At 41.6% G+C, this 20,436-nt stretch overlaps 1 protein-coding gene across 1 annotated transcript in view; it reads right to left on the bottom strand.

Annotated features, from left to right (window-relative positions):
- The window catches only part of ATCAY (ATCAY kinesin light chain interacting caytaxin), a 54,979-nt gene that overhangs the window by 12,299 nt on the left and 22,244 nt on the right, over nucleotides 1–20,436 (bottom strand). Inside the window, exons 4-10 of the mRNA XM_069086833.1 lie at nucleotides 19,580–19,801; nucleotides 15,739–15,924; nucleotides 11,500–11,602; nucleotides 8,196–8,327; nucleotides 6,491–6,577; nucleotides 5,230–5,328; nucleotides 2,018–2,053 (exon numbers count right to left, since the gene is read on the bottom strand). Of these exons, the coding sequence (XP_068942934.1) occupies nucleotides 2,018–2,053; nucleotides 5,230–5,328; nucleotides 6,491–6,577; nucleotides 8,196–8,327; nucleotides 11,500–11,602; nucleotides 15,739–15,924; nucleotides 19,580–19,801 (865 nt within the window). The remainder of the gene's footprint in view (nucleotides 1–2,017; nucleotides 2,054–5,229; nucleotides 5,329–6,490; nucleotides 6,578–8,195; nucleotides 8,328–11,499; nucleotides 11,603–15,738; nucleotides 15,925–19,579; nucleotides 19,802–20,436) is intronic.

Below are 20,436 nucleotides of genomic sequence, written 5' to 3' on the forward strand. Positions count from 1 at the left end.
AGGGTGGTTGGAGGGAATAAATATATATGTGTGTGTGTGTGTGTGTGTGTGTGCGTGTGTGTGTGTGTATAGATAGATAGATAGATAGATAGATAGATAGATAGAGGGCACAGGGTGAGTTGAATATGAAGGGATCATATCTAAAAAAATTAAGGGATTAGAGAGGAATATATTGGGAGGAGAAAGAGATAGAATAAGTGTAAATTATCTCACATAAAAGAGGCAAGGAAAAGCTTTTACAATGGAGGGGAAGAGGGGAGAGATGAGAGGGAATGAGTGAACCTTACTCTCATCAAATTTGGCTTAAGGAGGAAATCATATACACACTCAGTTGGGTATCTTACCCTATAGGAAAGTTGGGAGGAAGGGAATAAGAGGTGGGGAGAATAGGAGGCAGGGCAGACTGGGGGAGGGAGTAGTCAGAAGCAAGCACTTTTGAAAAGGGACAGGGTCAAAGGAGAAAATAGAATAAATGGGGGTGGGGTGGGATAGGATGGAAGAAAATATAGTTAGTCTTCCACAACACGACTATTATGGAAGTGTTTTGCATAACTACACATGTATAACCTATATTGAATTGCTTGTCTTCTCAATGAGGGTGGGTGGGGAGGGAAGAAGGGAGAGAATTTGGAATTCAAAGTTTTAAAATCAAATGTTAAAAATTGTTTTACATGCAACTGGGAAATAACATACACAGGCAAGGGGGTATAGAAATCCATCTTGTCCTACAAGAAAGTAAGGGGGAAGGGGACAAGAGGGGGGGTGGTGATAGAAGGGAGGGGGCAGACTTGGGGAAGGGGTAATCAAAATGCATGTCATTTTGTGGTGGGGGGAGGGGAGAGTTGGGGAGAAAATTTGGAACTCAAAATCTTGTGGAAATGAATGTTGAAAATGAAAAATAAATAAATAAATCAATGAATAAATAAATAAATAAGATTCTTTAGCATCTAAGCAGATGCTTTCTCTTTAAAGAATCTAGGTTTTCCATCTACAGCAGAAGTATCATGAAATCCTTTTCCAGTCTGGTGAAATCTATGGATTCTTTCTCAGAATTATATATATATATATATGTATATTTGCTTTTTGGAGGGAGGAGGGCAGGGCTACTGGGGTTAAGTGACTTGCCCAAGGTCACACAACTAGTAAGTGTTAAGTGTCTGAGGCTGGATCTGAATTCAGGTCCTCCTGACTCCAGGGCTGGTGCTCTATTCACTGTACCACCTAGCCACCCCCTAGAATAATATTTTTAAGTGCATGAAATAAAATGCAAAGGAAACCAATTTTATTGACATATGGTTATCAATATATATGTGTGTGTATGCACGCATGCCCACATGTATGTATGTGTATGGGCCTCTAGGTGGCTTGGAGTCAGTAAGACTCATCTTTCTGAGTTCAAGTCTGGCCTCAGATACTTACTAGCTATGTGACCTTGGGCAAGTCACTTAACTCTGCCTCAGTTTTCTCATCTGTAAAATGAGCTGGAGAAAGAAATGGTAAAACATTCCAGTATCTTTGCCAAGAAAACCCCAAATGGTGTGTGTGTTTATATGTATGCATATATATGTATACGTGTGATACACACATATATCTATGTGTATATAAATATCTCTATCTATGTATCTATCCCAATTTCATGTATTCCAAGTTAACAATCTCTGATTTACAAGAGGAGCCTCATCTCAGTTCCTCAGGTCCAAGTGTTCAGTACTCCTTCTTCCTTTCTTTTCTGTGTTGTATTCATCCATTGGTCAACCAAATCTTCATGTGGATTGGGATGTCCTATCTCTTCAGATCCCTTTTTTTCTTTAGTTTTACACTGAAGACCTCTTCCATCTATTTTTCAAGGAACACTTCATTTTCACTGATAACATGGTGGATCGCAGGATTTTGTAAGTCTATTTTATGCTCATTCAATTGGTAGTGCAGCTATAGTATGTTGGTTACTAGATGCCAATGTGGCCACCAAACTCCTTCACAAACCCCTTCTGCTCACATGCACAAAAGTGTTACATACCTTTCTCTTCTGGCCTTGATTCTTTCTTCTTCATATCTGAAAAAAAGAAAAAGCCTGAGACATAGCTCACAGCTGTATGCAGCAACATGAGGAGAAGTCCTACATCCTTCTTTTCTGGAACACATTAGACACCCTTAGGTAGAGAGTATAGAAACAATTTTATTTTTATATTCTAATAAGATTAAAATATGCAGTAAACTTTTAATCCAGTATTGCTCATTTAGTATAGTCAGAGAGGCTACCAGCTGTACTAACTAATGAAGATGGTTTCTTAGTCCAATGCTGCATGGCTAGCATAGATAAAGATAGGGAGACAGAGAAATTCTGGGCTTGTGTTCCCCAAACTGATCCTTATATTGTGGTGTGATAGTAATGGCAATTAAAGATTCCCCTGTATTGGCTTGGTTTTCAAATTGATTGTGTTAAAACCCAGAGTTTGTTAATCCCACCTGTGGGATGGACTTGTTGATGTGAAAAGAAAGTCCTGAACTGGGAGGAGCTGGTGACGTAGATTTGGAGAGACACTAGAGAGAGGCGGAAGATCTTTTTGGAAGCAGCACCTCGTGGAGAGAGAGAGACTAAGAGAATTGCTGGTGGCCGCTTTGAATTGCCCTGGACTTTTGAGACCTGCCCCCTGAGCTGCCAAGGACTGAGGAGACATGGCTGTTTTGCTGGTACTTTGTCTGTCTGTTTTGATGTTGTTTTGCCAGATTTGTCCACTGGTGAAAGACAGTCCTTTTGTTGAAGAAGTCCTGGAACCTGGCTGTTCGCTAAGAAGCCCTGAGACTGTCCTGCAGACAGAATGAATACTGTCCACTGGTGAAGGACAGTGCTGTTGTTGCAGGGGTCTGGGAGCCTTTCTGTTGGTTCAGAAGCCCTGAAGAAGGATTTTCTTGTTGTATGTTTACAGAAATCCTGGGAGAGGGCTTTGCTAATGTGTTCAGGGGTTCTAGGACTGTTCTACAGACAGAGGATGAATTCATGAAGGGACTGGCAATGTATCTTATGGCCTTGCTAAGCCTTGTCTCCCCAGGAACTAAGATTGCTGAGAACTTGCCTCGTGTCAAGATGAAGAAAAGACCTCCATTTGGGTATTAAGTGCTGTGTTTAAACTTGATGTAACTCTGGGGTAGATTCAATTGTGATCCAGGGGTGGGGAACTTTTGACCTTATGTTTGGAAACTAATCTCCATTTGAGAAGAGGGGCTTTGTGGTGGATTTAATTAAGGTATAGCCTAGGGGTGGAGAAGTATTTAGAACAGGGACTTTGTAATTGATTGAATGATTGGAAGGTCCTGGGGTGGGGTAGTACTTGGAGATTATTTAATCACACTTAGTAAATGCTGTATTTTGAATGATGTCATGTTTTGATCTTCTCTGTTCTTGGTTTGTCACTGAATAAAATAGAGAGCACCTATGCTGGTATTTTGAACCTGGGAAGTTGCCTTTGCTTGGCATTACATTACATGTGGTTATAGAGCTGATTGTCTTGACAGGAGGGAGAGAAAGAAACCCAGCTGAGGCCTCTTTGTACAGCTGTTGGGAATCTGATTACATGGGCAACCTGTTTATGGTGCATGAACCATGAAAACTCCATGAAGTTGTAGGAACAAAGAACATGGCAGATGACAATGACTGTCAAGGGTGTGATGATGTGGGCCTTGACAACTCTTCTGAGCCCTTCCTTATTCACTCAGGAACAGGACCCTGGCTGTCAGATGATGAGAGACACTTGGAGTTGAAAGTACTGCACATAATGTAATTAAGGGGGCCTGGGCACTGCTCTTGGTCCAATAGCTTTACTCCCTTCCATGTACTCTGTGATCCAGTCACACTGGCCTTCTTGGCAGATCATGCCTGGATTGTTCTCCCTCCTCATAGCAGACTCCTGTCTTCCTTCCAGATGCAACTCAACTTCCACCTTCTGCAGGAAGCCTTTCCTAGCCTACCCGCTGCCAGTGTCTTTCCTTCTGAGGTTACCTCCTATTTATGCTGTATGTATCTCATCTGCAAAGAGTTATGTTTATGTTGTCTTTCCCAGTAGCATGTGAACTCCTTAAGCATAGGGACTTTTTTTCCTTTTTCTTTTTTTGTATTCCTAATGCTGAGCACAGTGCCTGACACTTATTAAGTATTTAGTAAATCTCGTTGACTAACAGCAGTCTAACCTGAATAGCTTCAATATTCTGAGACACACAGGGCAAAATCATCAAGTTTTGCTGTTAGAAGGGATTGGGGTCATCAAATAGAAACAGGATAAAGGGTGACAGTCACAGAGTCAAATTTTGACTTAATATAAGAATAAATATTGTAGTAATAAGGGCTGTCTAAAAGGGGAATGGGCTGTTTCAGGAGAGCTAAATTTTCCCTCATTGTGATTGTTCATGTGGAGGCCAGATGACCATATTGCTGAATGTCAAGGCCTTCTGAGGTTTCTTCTAACCCTGAGATCCCATGATTCCAATTCTGCTTTCTAGAGCAACAAAACCCTCTCATTCTTTCTGTATGGAGGCCCTTTAAATATATAGACAAGGATCATGTGTGTTGTCCACTACCTTCAACTAAATCTTCTTTTCTCCATTTTAAGTACCTTTGGTTCCTTCAACCAAGACATCATTTCTAGATGCCTCTACCTCTTAGTTCATTCTTTTAAATCCTTACTAGTTCCAAAGAACTTGCTTGTCTAGACTTCAAAGGATCTGTTATTTCATTGGTATGGGAAATGCTACCCCTAACCCAGATTGCAGCCCTCTCCATCTCTTATCAGATAGCTTCATGAGTTTCTATGTGTGTGTGTGCGTGTGGCAGACACACACACACACACACACACACAATTCATCACCTGGTAGCCAGCATTCTGGTGATGAAAGTCACTGGCCCTTCTAACAAGAGATATGTCAGTCTATTACAAAGCTCCCTATGTGAAATCTTTCTCAGTTGGTGGGACCTCTCCCAGCTTGAGTTCCACTGGCACAGCTTTTGAAAGCCTAGACCCCCTCCAGGCCTCAAGGAGGAATGGGAGGGAGACCTGAGCAGAGGATTTTGCATTTGAAATGTAGTTCCCAGGAGGAGACACATTGCTTCTGATGGGCTCTGAGCATATATGAGCTGGGATTCTGAAAGGACTTGATGGGATCTGGCAAGACAGGTCATGGAAAGGGAGCTCTAGAGGTGGTGCGCATTACAGGTTTGGGGGCAAAACTGACACTTACTGTTGGATGCAGTCAGGAATCTGCACGTGTTCCATGGGGATGAGCTGTTCCAATTCTTCCAGGCTATGCACATATTGAATCTTACTGATGAACTTAACACTAGGAAGAAAATACAATGGAGATGCAGGTGAAATTGATTACAGTTGGTGGGAGGCAAGTGATGAAAAGTGATTAAATATTTTAGAGTCTGAGAGACAATCTAGGGATCATTTAGTTCAATTTTTAATCTGGGGGTTTCTGAACTTTTAAAAAAAAGTTTTGATAACTGTATTTCAATATAATTGGTTTCCTTTGCAATTTTATGTATTTTATATTATTTATATTTAAGAATATGATTCTAAGAAGGGGTCCATGGGTTCCACCAGACTTCCAAAGGGACAATTTCCAGGACATATTAAAAGGTTACAAATGCCTGATCTAGTGCAACCCCTTTGCTTTATCAATGAGGAAATTCAGGACTGGAGAAATGACTTGCCCACTGTCATGTAGCTAGGGAGGGGCAGATAGAGAATGAATAATGAGCCTCAGAGCAGGAAGGGACCTTAGAGGTCACCTAGAGCAGGCAGGCATTCCTTCGACAGCATACCTGACAAATGGTCATCCAGCTATCACTTCTAATCATTCCCATGATCTCCAGGGATGAGGATGAAATAGTGATGATGATGATGATGATGACTCTCTCTCTCTCTCTTGCTTTAAGATGTGTATACATTATCTTACAACAGAGACTGGGGGCAGAGGAGGCCCTCACTAATGTCCAAGGGGACTGATTTACTGAATCAAATCTGTAAGGAAGCTCAGAAACTATCTAGCCTGCAATTCTTTCTTTTTACACATGGGGAAAGTGAGGCTCAGCCACGAGATGGAAACAACATGTTACACTGGAAAGAGCCCTGTATTTGGAGTCGGGGACCTGTGTTCAAATTTCGTATCTACTGCTTCTTCCCGGTGTGACCTTGTCTCTGTGGGCCTCAGTTTCTTTAACTATAAAATAAAAGAGTTCGACTTGATGGTCTTTAGAGTCCTGTACATCTTTAAATATATGATTCTAAGACACTTGCCCAAGGTCACAGAACCAGTAAGGAACAGAGCAGGGACTTGACTCTAAGGTCAGTGTTCTTTACAGTTTGCCACGCTTCCATTGCTGTTCAGTCTAGCTGCTTTTTGGTCCTGCGGGTCGGAGATCAGTGACCTCTGTTGGAGAGACTCCACTTTGCTTCACCCCTCTGATCCATACTGGTCAGAAGGTTTCCTTGCTTACCTGATGAAGGGCCTGGAGATGGCCAGCACTGTTCGAATAAACCAAGAAGGGTGGACAATGATTAAGGATTTCAGATTTTTCCGAAGTCTGTTGGAAAAGGCAAAAAGGAAAAAAAAAGGATTCAGTTAATCAACAAACACATCTTTACCTTCCCCTTCCTTCCTTCCTTCCTTCCTTCCTTCCTTCCTTCCTTCCTTCCTTCCTTCCTTCCTTCCTACCTCCCTTCCTCCCTCCTTTCTTTCCTTCCTTCTTTCTCTTCCCTTCTTTCTTTTTTTGTTTGTTTCTCTTCCTTCCTTCCTTCCTTCCTTCCTTCCTTCCTTCCTTCCTTCCTTCCTTCCTTCCTTCCTTCCTTCCTTCTTTCTCTTCCCTTCTTTTTTCTTTTTTTGTTTCTCTTCCCTCCTTCCTTCCTTCCCTCCCTCATCCCTTCCTTCCTCCCCTCCCTCCTTCCTTCTACTTTTTTTAGACAGGGACTCATAATTTTGTCCAGGCTGGAAGTGCAGCACTTATTCACTGCCCCAGCCCTACTGCTGATCAACACAGAAGCTTTGAAATACTCTGCTTCTCATATGGGCCAGTTTGCCTCTTGTTAGGCAGACTGCTGGCCCCTTGCTCCTTGGGGTTCAATATACTGGTGTCAATATATTGGTGCAGACATCCAATCAGTTTAGCCCACTGCAGCTCAGAACTCCCAAGCTCAAGCCATCCACTAACCTCAGCCTCTAGGTAGCAGGGATCATAGATATTTGCTAGTAAGCTCAGCAATTGACACATATTTCTTTAGCACCCATCTTGTATAAGACACAGTGCTGCTATGCATTGAGGCAGCTAGGTGGTACAGTGGATAGACTGCTGGACCAGGAAGAGTTCAAATTCAACCTTAGACACTCTGCCTGCCTCAGATTCCTCATCTGGAAAATGGGGGTAATAATAGCACCTACCTCCCAGGTTATTATGAGGATGAAATGAGATAACATTTACTAAGTGCTTTTCAGACCTTAAAATGCTATATAAATGCTAGCTAATATTCTTATTACAATGAATGCTCTGGGTAATATAAAAGTGACTAAACATTCAGATCCTGCCCTTGAATATGAGCAAAATGCCTGACCTCTCTGTCTCTCAGGCGACTCTTTTAGACCTAAAGGTTATAGCCAGGTGGTGATCTGAGCTGGCAGAGGGAGTTACCATACCAGTGAAATCTCACACCCTAGGTATACTGACACAATAATATCCAATACTAATGTACATAGAATGGTAGATCTAGAAGGGCTCTTAGAACACAGAAATGGCAGAACTGGAAGGGCTATTAGGTCTTAAGTGAGAATTTTTGAGTTAGGATGGATTTTGGCAATCATCCAACCCAGGGATTATTAACTTTTTCTACATCATGGACCCTTTTGGCAGTCTGATAAAGCCAATAGGACCTTCTCAGAATAATGCCTTTAAATGCATAAAGGATCATAAAGAAAACTTAGAGTTAGTGAAAATAAAGATTAATTTTTTTCCTATCCAAGTTTAAGGACCTCCTCATTTAGATCAAGTCTAACTCTCTCATTTTACAGATGGGGAAACTGAGTCACAGAGTGGGTAAGTGATTTGTTCAGGTCACATAATGCCTCAGTTGAGCAAACTGCGGCTTGAACCCCTTACTTGTTGACTCCAAATCCAGTGTTTTTCCCACAACATTATTTCATCTGGTGCTCACCTTCTGTCAATCATCTGATAACATTTCTTCAGCCAGCCAATCCCTGGCATCCTCCGTCGTGGGGTGGCGCCATTCAGGTACACAATCATATAATCTTCAGCCACAAGGAGCTCCAAACTGCTAATGACATACCTGGGAACCAAAGTCAGGAATCTGTCAGTATGGGGTCCCTGTTTTTTGTAACCAAGTACCTGCCTCTGATGCTGGTTCAGCAGCCCCTCACCCTCACAGTCAGTTTTCACTTGTGGGAGCCATTGTTGCCTGGTACTGCTGATAGTGATGGTCACTTGCCCTTTGCCTACACTTGTTCTTTTTGGTGCTAACTCAGAATGCAACTAGCTATTTCCTCTCTTGTGAACACGTGATGATGGTGGGTGGCTTCATAGCATGCATGCACCAATTTTTCTAAGTAGACACAGAGATGCAGCATTTTGTGGTGGAAAGGGAGTTTAGGAAACCTGTATTCTCGTTTTAGCTTTACCAGGAATTTACCGAACATCCTTCAGCAAATATTTTTGCCTTCCTAGCTTCAGTTTCCTCAACAGTGAGGGAAGGAATGTGCTGTTTTACAAATATTATCTCATTTGGTCTTCACAACAATCTTGTATGGTAGGTGTTGTTATTATCCCCACTTTTGCAGTTGAGGAAACTGAGGCAAACAGAAATCAAGTGACTTGCCCAGGATTATATAGCTAGTAAGTGTCTGAGGCTGGATTTGAACTCAGGCCTTCTTGTTTTGAGACCCATTCCTCTATCCACTGCATGACCTAGCTGCCTTTCATCAGTGAAAATGCAAGGGTCAGACTAGATGTTCCTAGGGTTCCCCCAGTTCTAAGAGTACTATTCCCCTGGATATTGCCTCCACTTTGGTCACCCATTTTTGTCACTAGGAGGACCTGGCATCCTGGGTAGTGCTCACTACTAAAGACAGACTGATATTAATAAGGACCTATGTGCTGCTGACATTTGGGATGATTTTGGTAGATGTGGGAGCTATAGCTATGTTTTATGGTCAGTGATAGGTCTGCACATTGGCCAAACATACAGCTGAGTGGGTCCTCAGGTGAAGGGCTAGAACTATAGAATTGTTTTAAAAAGTAAGACTCAATTAAATGTGGCCAACATCTACTAAATAGCTATTATGTGCAAAGCCTTGGGCTTTATTCTAGGGATGAAGAGATGAAAAAGTACACTGCTATTCCTGACCTCAGAGAGCTTATAGTCTAATGGGGAGGTGGGAAAGAATGTGACCTTATGCAAATAAAGTAGATATGTAGATATACTAGGTGGTGCAGTGAATAGAGTATAGGATTTGGAGTCAGAAAGGGCTGAGTTCAGATCCTGTTTCAGGCTTTTTAGTAGTTGCGTAACTCTGGGCAAGTCACTGAACACTGTCTGCCTCAGTTTCCCCATTTATAAAATGGGTGCAATAATAATGCCTACCACATGGGGGCGTTGTTGGATTAAATGAATAAAAGTTTGTAAAGTGCTTTGCAATTTTTTTTCAGTTGCTATACAATGGTTTTAATTGATTTGCAACAACATTGTTTGACACTAAATGCTTATAAAGCATCCAGTGTGGTAGACATAATTAGAGAATTAGTATTACTGCCATCTGTTCCTCCATATAAAAAGCAACTTAAAAAAATTACTAGAAATCCACAATTTAAAAGGTAAGGGGAAACACCACTAATCAAAACTAGCATTTCCTAGTCAAGCACCGTGATTCAAGTAACAGAATCTCCCACGCAGGTCTAGGGGTCAGAGGAATCCAGGAGGAGGAATAAAGGGTAGTTTTGGTGTTACAGGTGTATTTAGCTCAAAGGCCTCTCAGTGTATCTCAGGGTAAAGAAAGTCATCGAGTCCTGAAGGAGAGAATAGGAGCTTTTGTTTTGAAGAGGAAAGCATACTATATATTGTTATTAAGAGCTAGGAGGTTTCTTCTTGGCATCCACATCTTTTTTAATCTCTTCAAGCTTTTTGGCCAAGTTCGAAATGTCATAGTTCTGAACCAGATCCATTCCGAACACATTGCCGAGTGTAAATCCTAGCAAAAACTGAATCATGGTGATGGCAGTGGTGGCAGCAGCAATAGCTGAAGCAAGAGACCGGACCAATAAGATCTATCCTGCTTTGCAAATCTTAAAGTGCTATATAAATCCTGGCTATTATTATTACTGTTATTATTATCATCAGGCAAAGGAGAGTCAACTAAATACAATGAGGAATTTGAGGAGGAAGATATCATTTTCACCCATGGAGAGGTCAAGGGAGGCTCTTAGAATTTATGATAAATCCCCCAAACACATCTTGCCCTCTATTTCTTCCATGCCTTTGTTCACAAAGAGTTGGTCCTTTCCGCCTTTAACATTTGGTGATTCTGTCATACCCATGTGATCTCGGGGAAGTCACTTCCCACTTTTCACATCTTTAAAATGAAGGGCTTGAAACTGGATGACCTCTGGTCATCCTCCAGCTCTAAAGCTATGACTGTATGAAAGTCAGAAGCCCAAGTATTCAAAATCCTTACTGGTCCCCTCTTGTCCACAGAGGAAAAAGTTCAGAGTCCTTGGTTAGACATTCAAGGACCTTTATGATCCTGGCACCATCCTGTTTTTCCAACATGACTTCTTTCCATATACTCTATGACTCAGCCACCAAGACAACTCTCTGTCCCCTGAGCTCAGCCTGGGCTTTCCTACCTTAGTGCCTTTGCTCATGCTGTTGTCATGTCTGGAATGCCCTCCTTTCCCTTTTTTGCTGTTGACTTCCTAATCATCCTTTAAAGCCCAATTAAGTAACTCATAATTACGTAGCATTTTACACATACGATTTCATTTGATCCTCTCAACAACCCTGTGACATGTTTTTTTATTATACATTTTATACCCATTTAACAGATGATGAAATTCAGGATCAGATTAATTTAGTTGTCTGTGGTCGCCCAGAGAATGTGAGAGGTAGACTTTGAATTCAGGACCCTCCTTACTCCAAATTCAATCCTCTTATTACATCACGCTTCTTCCCTTACTTAAATGCCACCTGCCAAAGAAGCCATTTGGGGTTCCCCCTCAGGTGTCAGAGAGCACTTTGGCACCTCTTTATAACACACTTATGATATTATAAAATGTAGTTATCTATATTTGTTTTGTCTTCCTAATCATACCACGAGTGTAGGGACCATCCAAATGTTTATCTCCTTCTACACCTAGTTGAATGTTCACCTCATTCCCAGACAAGTCTGCACTCCCATGCCAAAAAGCTTCTGTGAGCCTGAAAGCCTCTTCTGCTTGACCCAACTTACAAGAAGAGATTTTCCATTATGTAATGGTAATCTGGAGAGTTACTGTCCGGGAGATAGCAAGCAGCAAAGACGATGATAGCATTCAGACCTTCACCATAGTACCCTGCGAGAAAAACAGATAGTGTAGTATAGTATATAGTGGACACTATAGACAGAACCAATGCCCTTTGTGGTCCTTCCAAGTCTGATTTTTATTAGCACATGAATTTGAAGCATGCCGATACTCCCCAGCCTTCTTTCTGAACTCCCCAACATGTGCATTTCTCAGATTGTTTCATGAGTTCATTCCTTCTCTCTGGGAAGTCTCTGGAGTCCCTTCTACCCCTCCACTACCAGCATATCAAAGGCCCATGAATTATGCTGCTTAATGCTCCTAATGCTCCTCTATCCTAGAGCTGGAATGGACCCAAAGAAGCTAGTGAAATGACTATTATTCCATTTTACTTTTATTATGGGCCTGAAACAGAGAGTATCATTGCTATCCAAGGACCAGACTATGTTCAGAGGGGCTGTAGGGTCATGACATTTTTTTATATAGTGACTCATGACAACTGTCTACTGAGGCTTAGCGTGAAATGAAATCTGTGTTGGTGGAGATAGTATCTGCATCCAGAAAATCACAGAAATGTGAAGTATCATTTTTTTTTTGGTTAGGTACTTCTACATTTCTAAGTGCTTCACATAAAACTTCAGGGCTGGAATGTTTGTCAAAGATCATATAGTAAGATTTTTACTGGTAGGACAAATCCTACATACAACATCATTGAGAAATGAGCTTTCTAAAGTCCTCTGTGGCTCCATAGAATTCTATTTTATCTCCTTCCCCAGGTGTGTGTTAGTACAGTGCCTGTCATACAGCAAGTGCTTAATAAATGCTTGTTTCCTTCTTCCTTCCTTCTTTCTTTCCCCCCTCTCTCCTTTCCCCCCTCTCTCCTTTCCTCCCTCTCTCCTTTCCTCCTTCCTTCCTTCCTTCCTTCCTTCCTTCCTTCCTTCCTTCCTTCCTTCCTTCCTTCCTTCCTTCCTTCCTTCCTCCCTTCCTCCCTTCCTCCCCAGGAATGCTAGTACATACGCATTACCCAGAGTTCCCCAAGATTTGGGTGGGAGCTTTTTGTCTCAGAAGGAACTTTTTTCCACTGAGAAGCCATGTAGAGAAATGGGGGTGGGGGGGTAGGGGAAAGTAGGGAGACTAAGTTCTGCTTCTGTGGCAAAAAGCAGGGACAGCAAACAAAGATGAAAGTGGAAGTGGATGAAGATGGGGAGAGAAGTAATCTAGCAGCTTGGAGTGTAGAGTAGACTGAGGTTCATGAGACAACTAAAATCCAATCTGCAGCACCCATTCTTCCTGCTGCTCTGCAGCAAGGTCTAGGAAAATCCCAGCTCTCTTTTACCACTTCACTTTTCAGCTCCCCTCCACCAGGTGAGAGGAGAGATGGAGGAGACAAAGAGGTTGATACCTCCCTGGCCCATTGGCTGCTTTCATCAGAGTGTGCAAATAGAAGCCTACTTCTTTAAGTGCAAGAGAAATTATTATTTTGCTATTATATTAATAACCTCTTATTAAATTGCCATTCAGGCTTTTCTCCTTTTATTTTGTTATTTAACGCCCAACCTCTATAAAACAATCAATATCTGAAGGACATGCCTGATTGATGAGATTGCCCTTACCCTCAGGTAACGCGCTACTCAGTCTTGGGCCAGACCTTACTCAACTAGGAGACTTTACTTCATTTTAGAGTGTAAACAAAACCATCGGGGCAAGTTCATGCCCTAAGGAGAACAGCTCTGTCCTTTTACCCCTTCATTAGAGTTTAGGATGAATCAGCTCATGAAGGAGAAAACCAACCAGAATAGTCTTGGTGAAGATGAATTCACTTGTCCAGATTGCTGGGGGGTGGCTGAGTCTCATGATTAAGAGACGTTCTCAGGAGGAGCTAAGGACTTTTAGCCCACCTCCTCATTAAATATCCACCAATCAAGGTTGATTTTCACTTGTTGGGGGGCATTTCCTTTTAAAAAACTTTTAAGGTTTTCAGACATTCCATGTTTTTTGTCTTTAGTTTTCTGAGACAAATCACTGACCATCGATTTAGTGATTATTAGCTAGCATAATTAATAAATTGATTATTAATTACCCAGAAACTCTGTCTCTTGGGTTTTTTCATTTGTCACAAGTGATTGTGTATCTGTTTTACTCAAAGTTGCTATTAAAACATACAGCCATTGACAATGACTTGTTTCCAAGCCTGTTTGAAATCGAGAGGGTATAAGTTAACTCCAGAAGCTGAGGATACTTTTTCTCAGCTCAGGCTGAGATGAGGTTGGGGATGGGGAGGTGAGTTTATTTGAGAGAGAACATTTCTGCAAAGTAAGCGATTTCTGAGTTCTATGTAACTGCTAGACTGCTTCTGAATCAAGAGAAAGACTTAATAAAGAAACAAGCCAGGAGCAGTAAGAGGTGGAAGTTGATGTGTTTCTTTAGGTAACTGTCGTCCACATAACATTCAACCAATGTCCCACTGGGTTCTGCTATGCTAATCCAGATTCTTTTTAGAGACCTCCAGTGAGTGACAGGGAACCCAGTACTTCTGAAGGCAGCCCATTCTACTTTTGAAGAGCTTTATTTATTACAGTGGAGGCAGGTAGATGGTTCATTGGATAGAGCCTTGGGCCTGGAGTCACGAAGACCCGAGTTCAAATTTGGCTTCAGATACTCACTAACCATGTGACCCTGTGCAAGTCATTTAGTCTCTGTCTTAATCCACTGGAGAAGGAAATAGCAAGCCCCTCCAGTATCTTTGCCAAGAAAATCCTATACGGGATCATGAAAAATTGGACATAACTGAACAACAATAAAATTATTAGGAAGCTTTTCCTAAGGTTGAGTTTCAATCTGCCTCTGCAACTCTTACCCACTAGGCCATTTTCTCCTCATTATAGTCTTGAGAAAGCAGCAATTTTTATCTCTATTTGATTGATGAGAAAAATGTGGCTCTGAGAAATAAAATAACTAGACGAGGTTCACATAGCTACAAAGTGGCAGAATTGGGATTTGCTCTAAATTCCCTGACTCTTATATTTGAAATATTCCAAGAACAGTTTAAAAAAGAAAAAGAAAGAAATGAAGGAAGGAAGAAAGAGATATGTAACCTATGGGAATTTTGTTTCATTGTCTCTGTCTCTTTGGGCTTCCCAAGGACCCAGGTGAACCAGAGAGGGAAATAAGGTGAATTAGATTCTGGGACATCTCTGTACACTAAAAGGCTGCCAGAAGCGGGGTGGGGAGGACTCCACTAGACAGAAGACCTCCTGTGATAGAGGACATTAGAAAAGGCTGTGATTTATGGCCATCAGAACTACTTGGTGGAATTGAGGCCATTGGCAAGGTCTGAAGGAGGAAGGGATATAGGCAGAGTTAGCAGAGCACAAGGGGAAAAAAACCCACTATGAACAACTTTATCTAGAGCTTCTGAAAGCTGTGGAACAGCTGCAATGAATCCAGCTTAATGATCTGCTAGGATCAGACTGGATGATTTGTCAAGAATCCCTGCTCTTTTGTTATCCTTTGTCCTTGGGGAATGTTGCCAGCATCCACCATTTCCCCCCTACTCATATGAGCCATGGGAGGAAATGGGACATCTCCAACGCAGAAGAATGGCTGGGGGAAAAATGAAAGGAACTGAGATACCTATCCCAGTTAAAGGAGTTTGTAAGCACATGATAAGGAGAATGTTTCCCAACTTGTGTATTAATTTTTCACAAATTAAACTGTAGGATGTTATTTGCCTTAACTCATTGGGATTAGTGGGAGGAGGGAAGTTCAGAGAGAGAATGATTCTCGGGGATGGGGGCTGAGCCAAGATAATTGAACCAATGACTATATTTAAGATTGAAGTATACATCATCCCTTTGATAAGAACTTGGGAAGTAGCATGGGGATAGAGGAAAGCAGCTTTTGGCTACTGAAAGCCAAAGGCAAAATAGCTCCTTTCCTTTAAAAGGAACAGTTCAGGCTTTGAGTGTCCTCTAGTGTTCATAAGAGATAACACACTAGAAGTTGATAGTTCTGTGCATTAAGCAGGTCAGAGGGAGAACAGCTCAAGTAGAGCGCCATCTTGTGGCTACCCTAGATGTTTACATTCTAAATCTTTCCAAATCTTTCTGCTCAATTGCAGTAATCATACGCATCCTGAAGCCAAAGTGTCACAGATGAAAATAAAGGAAGGCTTCTTTAGCACTCACCTCCATGGGTCACCACTTTCATATAGGGTTTTATCATCTGGAGGTCAATTCGGTGCTCCTGCTCACCAATGATGACTGTTCTCCATAGGCGGCCATTAGCAGCACCGCCTTCTTCAGTTGCCCCATCCCCAAAGAGATCTGCACTGTCACCAGGCATGTTCTTAGCGGTGGCCACAGGGGTGTCATCTGAAAGAAGGACATGAAATGTCATTGTCTTCCTAGGTAGCAGAGGATGAAAGAGTTCTCATTTGTCCTCAAGTTCATTGGTTCAGTGAAAATCCATTCATTCAACAAATATATTTATTAAATTCTATGTGCAGAGCATATGTTTGATGAATAGAAAGTTTGGATGGACATAATTTCTATCCTCATAGAGCTTAAATTTAGTGGATGCCTATTGTGTGCCTGGCCTTATAGGGATATAAAAATGATTTCTGCCCTGGAAGAACTTACCATTGTCTGGGGAAGATCAGACAACAACAGCAATAATAGCTCCCATATCTATAGTGCTTTGAGTATTACAAAATACATTTTCTACAACAACCCTATGATGTGCCTAGTGTAGATTAAAACAAAAAGCTCCATATTGCAGAAGAAGAAGCTAAGGGTTCCAACAATCAAGTGGTTTGCCCAAGATCACAGCTATTAGATGGCAGAGCAGGGACTCAAACCCAGGTCTTCTGCCTTCTAGCATCTGACTGGGTGAGCTGATCTTTGTGTGGCCAGGGACATTATCTCACATCATTTTCTTTATTCCTAGTTATAGCTAGTGTAAAGCTAAGCATGTTCAATAAATGCTTGCTGGCTGTATGTTCCTTAGGCCAACCAAAGGTCTACTGTAATAAGAGGTCAGTCATTTTCTTATGTATAAACTTAGTCATGTTTATTCTCTAGTCAGTGGCTCCCTATTGCCTACCAGGCAAAATTCAAACTCCTCTGGCTGGGAATTCAAGGCCTATGAATCCTCCTTCCCTGTGGTTTAGCCACACAGGAAGACCCTTGTCTGTCTCCTGAAACTCTTTGGACTATTCCTAAATAAATCTGGAAACAAATTTGGAGACCATTTAGTCTAATACCCTCATTTTACAGGTGAGAAAACTGAGGCCTAGAGAGGGGAAGTAATTTGCCCATTGTCATGCACATACTAAGTTAGAATGTGAACTCTAGTCTTCTGACCCCAGGAAGCTATGTAGTTCAATGGATAGAGTGTCAGAGTAAGGAAGACTCATCTTGTGTTCAAATCTAGTCTCAGACACTCACTAGCTATGTGACCCTGGGCAAGTCACTTAACTCTATTTGTCTCAGTTTCCTCATCTGGAAAATGAGCTGGAGAAGGAACCACTCTAGTATTTCTGTCAAGAAGACCCCAGTGGGGTCACAAAAGGTTGGATATGACTGAAAAATAACTAAACAACAAGCGCTGACTCCAAATCCCATGTTCCTTCTACTTCATAATTCTGCCTCCCTATTTTTGGGATGTTCTCCATCCTCCAGTCCAAATACCACCTCCTCCAGGAAGCATTCCCTGATTTCTTCTCCCCCACCCCAATTGGTAACTACCTTTTCCTCCTGACTTCACGTAGCATTTTGTTCTGTGCCACTCTAATTCAAGTATTATGTAATATTGTGCATTATTCTTATCTGAATTTGTGTGTTATTCTCTTAGGCCTTAAGTGACAAGAAAGGGGCAGGGACCAGAACTTATCCAAACTTTGCATCTCCCCCAGCACTGAACATAGGACTCTGTACACCACAGGTGCTTAATAAATGTTTGTCCAAGCTAGGTGGCATAGTGAATAGAGTACCAGCCCTGGAGTCAGGAGGACCTGAGTTAAAATTCTACCTCAGACACTTAACACTTACTAGCTGTGTGACCTTGGGCAAGTCACTTAACCCAAATTGCCCTGCCTTCCCTCCTCCAAAAACTAAATGTCTGCCCAACAAATTCAAATGGAATGAAGGGATGAATGTGCTTCATTACTATTTAACCCTCTGTGGGTGACCAGCTCTTTAGAATTGTCTTTAAGGTGGCTTTGTAAATAGCCACTTGTCAAAGGCTAAGGTGACTACTGACTGCTTCGGACACTGGGAACTGGTATTTTTATCTCCAAGGAACCTGGGGGGGGCAGGGAGGTGGGGTTGGTTAGGGTAGTGTTGGGGATGGGGCAGGAGCTAAGTCAAGAGGGGGCTGGGGAATCTTTGTCTTTGGGACAAGATAAAATAGAGTGACAGGTCATGAAAGAGGGGGAGTTTGAATTTAGCCTGAAGTTGAATTCTACTTTTAAAATTGACATTGTGGAAATCTCTGGGTCCTCGTCCTAGCTCTGCCATTTACTAGCTTTGTGAACATGGTAATGGCTCGTTTAACCTTGGCTTTCTTTATCTGTAAAATGGTGATATAATTCTCCCTGCCTCATACAGAAATTATGAGAAAAGGTTATAAAAAAACAAACCTAGAGGAATGTAATTATTATAACAATTATTAAAACCATCAGATCCTGATGAGTTGGTCATAGAGACAAGAAAAGGTCAAAACTCGAAGGGGCCTTATTTAGAACATTGAACATAATTGTTAGAGCCTTAAAAGTGGAATGGTATAGTGGGAAGAACTCTAGATTTGGAGTCTGAAGACCTGGACTTGAATCCTCCCTCTACTACTTGCTAGATCTGAGCAAATCATGATCTTTTTGAGCCTCAGGGACCAGGGACTAAATGGAATGGACTAAATCATCCCTAAGGTTTCTTCTGCCAGAAAAGTCCATGAATGTAAAACATTGAGCTGAATAGGACCTTGGAAGTCATCTAGCCCAATTCCTTAATTTTACAAATGGGGAAACTGAGGTGAACCAATTTGTCTGTGGTCACATGGTTAACTTGTAGCAGAGCCCAAACTCAAACTTAGGTTTTTTGACTCCATTGCACCACACTGTCTGCCAATATTTAGTGAATGCTTACTCGATGCCTGTGAAATTTCACATTTTTATCTTAGTCCAGCCCAAGTTAGAGATCCAAGTGGAGATACTACCAATGAGTTAATACTTGTACTAGCCATGGTATAGTGGAAGGAACATTGGAGCTAAAATCAGCAGATATGAATCTGCTACTTACTTCTTGTGTGAACTTGTTCAAATTCCTTCACTTCTTTGGGTCTCAGTTACCTCATCTGTAAAATGGGGGCACTGGACTAGATGATATTTAATGTTCCTCCCAGCTCTAAAATTCTGTGTTCTAAGATTTCTCTCAGTTCTGATAATGTGTTCTGTATTCCAGGAACCCTCCCTAGTCTAGCATTTTGTGTTCTAAGTCCCTTCCAGCTCAGGCATTTTGTGTTTTTGTGTTTCTTGATAACAGAGGTGAGCTTTGGAAGTTTCTTTAATACACATATGAAAAACTTGAGGAAGGCCCAAAACGTCACTCAGCCCCCCAAATGATATAATTTGGTGGGATGATACACCAAGAAACCTTTAAAAGCCAAAATAAGGATTGAGCCAGGTTCCAAGACTGGTTTTTTTTATAGTGCAGCCAGCAAGAAGGAAATGAATTGCTCTTTTCAGGCTTCAACCAGAGGCCTGGTTTATAATCATTTATGTGGGATGGTACTTTAAGATTTGCAAAGTGCTTCATACTCATGTTCTCTTCTTAGTTTCACAAGAACTTTATGAGATAAGCATTAGAATTATTATTCTTATTATACAGAGAAGGGAATTGAGCTTTAGATAGACTGATTTTTAAGGTCAAGCAGCTACTATTATTTCAGAAACCCACATGAACTTAGATCTTTCTTAACTCTAGCATCAACATTCTTGGAATTAAAGCCAAAATAACACTCTCAGGCCATTACCTTCCCACTCTAACTCATTGCCATTTCCTAGGAATTCCAGGGAATCTGTCTCATCTGGGGTTTCAATGTCATCCACGTTGATGTCCAGGTCATCAGGGGTGTCCAGGAAATCATCGGACAAGACGGAGCCCTCACTTTGGTCCAATGAAATGTTGATTTCTGGAGCAATGAGTGTCTTTCGTTTACGATGAGCCCCGTTGAAGTTCAAAGTGTTTGGAGGAGCTGGAAGTGAATTTAAAAATCCAATAAGCATTTATGAAGACCTTATTATGTGCAAGACATTGCGTTTAGTGCTGAGAATTAAAAAATGGAAACAACACAGTGCCTGCCCTCGTGAAACCTACATTCTTCTGAGGGGGTAGATCAGGATGGGTATGTAAATAACTGATACAAGTTAGAATAAGAAAAGAGTTTGCAAAGTACTTAAGAGAGACATGAGAAATTGGAGGAGAGATCACTTCTAACAAGGGGTTCAGGGAAGGCGTTGGGAGAAAGGATATCGCCTGAGCTGGCAACTGAAGGAAGGAAAGGTGTTTCATAGGTGGAGATGAGGAGGGAGTGTGTCCCTGCGAGGGAGGAGGACAACCTGGACAGATTCACAGAGGCCAGAAAGGAGGGAGAGAGTAACATCAGGGAAAAGTTAGTAGTGTTTGATTATAATGTCACATGGGTCTAATGAGCTATATCTGAAGCTGTGAATGAGTTCAACCATTCTGTAAAGCAATTTGGAATTATGAAAATGAAGTGACTAGAATGTGCATGGCCTCTAACCTAGAGATTCCACTGCTGGGCCTGCACCAGGGAGGTCTCTGACAAAAAAGAATGGTTCCCTATATGCCAAAAACATTTATAGCAGC

The sequence above is a fragment of the Petaurus breviceps genome, unplaced genomic scaffold (assembly GCF_028583685.1).
Source record: "Petaurus breviceps papuanus isolate PSGF00001 unplaced genomic scaffold, PetGlider_PUasm1.0 180, whole genome shotgun sequence".
Lineage (NCBI taxonomy): Eukaryota > Metazoa > Chordata > Mammalia > Diprotodontia > Petauridae > Petaurus > Petaurus breviceps.